This window comes from Carassius carassius, chromosome 36 (genome assembly GCF_963082965.1).
Source record: "Carassius carassius chromosome 36, fCarCar2.1, whole genome shotgun sequence".
In the NCBI taxonomy this organism is placed as follows: domain Eukaryota; kingdom Metazoa; phylum Chordata; class Actinopteri; order Cypriniformes; family Cyprinidae; genus Carassius; species Carassius carassius.
Window position 1 is genome coordinate 3762026 of NC_081790.1, and position 4915 is coordinate 3766940.

Sequence of the window (4915 nt, forward strand, 5' to 3'; positions counted from 1 at the left end):
GTCATGGATATTTCCAGTTTGGCTCCTCCCCATAAACGACAAAAAAAAACCACACATAAAATATTACATAAGCACCACAATTTACTCAGTGTGAGCTGTAATTTTCGTTAAAATATAATAGTAATATAATTACTGTATTAATTTTACGTTCACAGCATTGTTATAAAATTAAATGCTGGCCTGACTTACAGCTTAATGGCGCCCTCTGTTGATCTAGGAGTATAATTAATTTACTCAACGTTTTGCACATAAACATGCGAGAAGCGGTCCACGGTTTATTCTGAATTCGGATTTGAAACTAATTCGACATATTTCTCTAAAATAAATACCATACTGTCAATAGAGCAGATTAAAATTTCTTCCATACAGTTTCTCAAAATACTTTCTAAATATTTTAGATTACATTATCAAAGTAAATAAAGACATAACATATTTATATATTCTACTTTAAAAATATGGTTTTAATATACTGGGTTAATGACTGGTTATATTGGGAAATGTTATTCCTCTATGAAATCTATTAAATTATGCATTTTAAGTTTATTTAAAATTTAATTGTTTTTTTTCTATACTTGTATGAATTTGCTTGTATTAAAATATTTTTTTTATGTATTACTATGCATATTTTCTCATTATTTTATATTCTGCATTATATATTAATAAAAAGAGTCAGAAATGTGGTTAACTCAACATGAATTACAAAAAAAAAAGAAAAAAGTACTGCAACACTAGTAGCCTGTTAAATATATACATTACACTAACTAAAACACAAGAAAGCGACCAGAAAATGTGAGCATTGGCAAAATAAAATAAGTGTTAAACCTATTTTTTTTCCTTAAAATGCAGAGAAAGTAAACAAGACAAGGGTCTATTTACAATCATGTTTTTATTTTATGCAATTGTCTTGATGGATATGTTTACAAAATGTATAAAACTAACAGAGGCTAAAGCAAACTAATATGTCCAGAACACACAAATAAACAAACACATACATCTAAAACTATAATAAATAGTGAAATATCGATGCAGGATTCTCTGAAGGGTTTTGCATTTTTTTGCATAAAGAAACACTCCCGATTCCGAAAGTGTCTGAAATAAGACACACATAAATACATCTAATGATATCTACTGTATTGTTCCAGTAATCATGATCTGTGAAATGCCTAAATCCAGAGTTTACAGTAGTGTATCTCACATTTTTCTGAGCTACAGCCATTGTTTGCTTTTGGTCACTGTATTGGGTCTGAATCACTATGTGGAAGTATACAAGAGTGTATATTTTGGTGTGCATGTATGCATACAGACATCACGCATTTAGTCTATATCCAGGTCGCTGTCAGAATCGTTAGGGTGAGTGACAGCGGCATTGCGAATAGACGAGTGTGTGTTTGACTGTGTGTATTTCTCGGGAAGAAGCCCATATTCCTGCAGCAGGGCTTCAACGTCTGTGGCGTAGAAATCATCTCCGAGCTGATCGGACACACGCACCAGATTCCCCACCAGCTCACCGCCACGGTACAGCAGCAGGGCTGGCAAAGCTGAACTGCGGAAAAGAGCGCTGGTGCCGACCGCAGAGCCCTGGACTCGACAGAACTTCACCTGCAGGTCATGGAGAGAAACAGAGAAGTAAGAAATCTCAACATAATACAAACTAAAAGAACACCTTACCCAAAAATTTAAAATTTCTGCAAATTTACTCAGGCCATCCGAGATGTAGAGAAGTTTATTTCTTCGCCAGATTTGGAGAAATGTAGCATTTTATCACTTGCTCAGCAATGGATCCTCTGCAGTGAATGGGTGCTGTCAGAATGAGAGTCCAAACAGCTGATAAAAACATCACAATAAACCACAAGTAATGCACACCACTCCAGTCCAGTCTTGTGAAGTAAAAAGCTACGTGTTTGTAAGAAACAAATCCATCAGGACATTTTTAACTTGAAACCATTACTTCCAACAAAAATATGAGTCCTTTATCCATAATAACAGTTGTACTGTCTGAATCAGAAGAGAAATCTGTATAGATCAAGCACAACTTACAAGCCAAAACAATTCTAAATACACAGGAGGTGGACTTTTTCAATGCAGGACGTACTATTTATGGACAAAGGACCAGAAGCAACGACTTGAAGTCAAAATATCTTAATGGATTTGTTTCTTATAAAAGCAGCTTTTCACTTCACAAAACTGGAGTGGTGTGGATTACTGTGATGTTTTTATTATCTGTTTGGACTCTCATTCTGACGGCACCCATTCACTGCAGAGGATCCACTGGTGAGCAAATCATGTAAATGTCTCCTAATCAGTTCAGATGAATAAACAAATACTTCTACATCCTAAATGCCCTGCGGGTGAGTACATTTTTTGCTGAACTATTCCTTTAAAGCTCTATAATGAAAACATTTCTTCATCATTGTTACCATTGGGTACTGCAGTGCGAGGCAGAGCAGGCTTCCATCCATGGCCTGGCAGGCGGGCACCTCTGGCTCGTAGATGTGGACCAGCACCAGAGTGTTCTTGCCCTCCTCGTCTACGGCACGCAGGAACTCCTCCCCCGATGAGATGTCAATCAACTTTTCAAAGCGCCGCCCACCACACACCTGCCGCCGCATCTCCTCCATGCGCTGCAGCCGATACTGCTGGAGGAAGGCTTCATCATCATCCTCCTCCTCCTCTTCTTCATCATCCACATGGAGATTCATCTGAAGTAACATGCAAGAAAAAAGGAGAATTTAATTTTGTTGATTATATTCGGAAATGAGGTTTGCAAGTCAACTTTAATATATATACATTTTAAGCACTAAAACAAGTAAAAATGAAAGAAAATAGTAAAAAGTATACATTAACAAAAAAATATTAACATTAAAAAATATAATAAAAAAAAAAAAAAAAAAAAAAAATAGACAACAATCATAGTGATATTCGGTGCCATTCAGTATGATAATTTGTGTATAGAGTGCTTCTCACCTTGCCTGTGATCTTATCCTGCAGCTCCTTCTGTTTCTGTCTGTCGGCTTCTTCCTCCAGATGTGACTTGCAGGTCATGCTGAGTTTCTTGATGAGTCGCTCCATCTCTTTCTGCTGCTCCAGGCGCTGCTCATTCTCCAGCTGTTTGTATTTACGCCAGTCATTGATCACTCCCTTCGGCCCTGTGGGAGAAACACATACAGTTTCACGGATGTGTGGTTGATGAACGTGGATGCAGCATCTTTTAATCAGAGCCTGTGAGAGACAGAAGTACAAATTTTGTTTTCATAATTCACATTTAACCGTACCAGTGTTGACCGAACTGCCATCGGCGCTGTAGTCCAGTTCCACATCCAGCACCTCCTGGTCGCGGATGCTTTTGGATGCGTTCTCCTCTTCCTCATGATCGCTCTCTTCATCCTCACTGCTGCTGTAGTAATACTGCAGCTTCTCCCCAAGGATCTTATCATCAAGTGTGGTCATGTTGTCACACTGAGATACATGTGAAAGACACACAGAAAACATACAACCAACACGCTGAGAACATCAAGAAACATAAAAATCAGCAGTTTTTAGATAAGCAGACAGCACAGACAGCTTTCCATTATACAAACCACTAAACAAGACTCAAATACAAGGTGATGAAAGGTAACACATCACATAGTTCAGTTAGTTAACAATATTAATTGAATTTCTCAAAATATAAACAATAAATACAATGTCACAACATTATAATACCTAGGTATATTAGGTTTAAAAAAACATTAGTGTGTGTATTAATATTACAGTATTTAGATTAAAATTATAATTTTTATTTTTTTACAAACACTGCGTTCCCGTCTCTTATTTTCTATATAATTTAACCCTCCAAAAAGTACACAAATCATGCACAAGACTATCCTTTTGTTTTCCATCATCAAGTGCTTCTTATTCAGGAAATGCATATCTAATTCAAAATATCCTCATCAGAAAATTAGATTAGAAATTAAAATTAGCCCTCATGCCCTCTGGAGAGGAAATCTAGACTAATGACTGAAGTAAAAAAAAAAAAAAAAAAAAAACTTCTATTAATGTAAATACAAAAAGCCATAACCTTTACTTCGTAAGAAATATTTCTAGATTTATCTAGTGAATACGTAATAGCTATCCGTCAAACAACCCACTGCCTAGCTATACACATCAGGTAACGTTAATGTTTTAGAAATAAACTACCTTAATGACATGAGAAATCACTGTTCACTTACTGGGAGTATGATTTGTCCATTAAAAATCCGTGTAAAACTAAATTATATAAATTACAGTACGTGAGAATCCCGATGAGTGTTTGCTAGAATGCTATGTTAACATGCTAACCAAAGTCCCTTCTTTGTGCTAACGTAGTATGTTAGCTAGTCAGTTAACGCACCAGAACACGACACAACTAATAAACTAGAGTACATATATTATAAACAAGATGTGTTTTATGAATATTAAACCATTTATCATCTGTTAACCCGACTGAATCTTACCAATATGTGTCTCTTTTACATCAGTTTATCGCTGAAACAGCCGCTTCAGATGCTACACTGGATCTACAACGCAAGCACAAGTAACGTTACTGACCAATCACAATGCTGAAGAGATGATTGACACGAGTATCAAGCGATAGAGAGAAGGCGTTTCACATACATTTTTTTTTTTTTACGGTACAGGATTGCCAGGTCTGCGTAACAAAACCAGCCCAGTTGGTACTTTGCACTAGCCAATCAAGGCATTACTAGGATAGGGCTAGAAAATATACAGCCAAGACTTGATTCATGTTTTATACATTCCAAGCTTGATACAGAAACGACCAGGGCCCGGTTCCCCAAAACGTTCTTATCGCTAAGTAGTTCTTAACCTACTCCTTAATAGAGTTGTGACGTTCGCGAACGAACCGATTCTTTTGAACGGCTCATAAACATGAACGATG

At 36.5% G+C, this 4915-nt stretch overlaps 1 protein-coding gene across 1 annotated transcript; it reads right to left on the reverse strand.

Moving 5' to 3' along the window:
* Positions 1–867: 867 nt before the first annotated feature.
* Positions 868–4599, reverse strand: LOC132116948 (phosducin-like protein). Its single transcript, XM_059525861.1, has 5 exons — positions 4473–4599; positions 3273–3456; positions 2965–3146; positions 2418–2699; positions 868–1599 (listed from the first exon to the last, which is right to left on the reverse strand). The coding sequence occupies exons 2-5, from the start codon at positions 3445–3447 to the stop codon at positions 1315–1317; spliced, it is 924 nt and encodes a 307-aa protein (XP_059381844.1). The 5' UTR covers positions 3448–3456; positions 4473–4599; the 3' UTR covers positions 868–1314.
* Between the last annotated feature and the right edge of the window lie 316 nt (positions 4600–4915).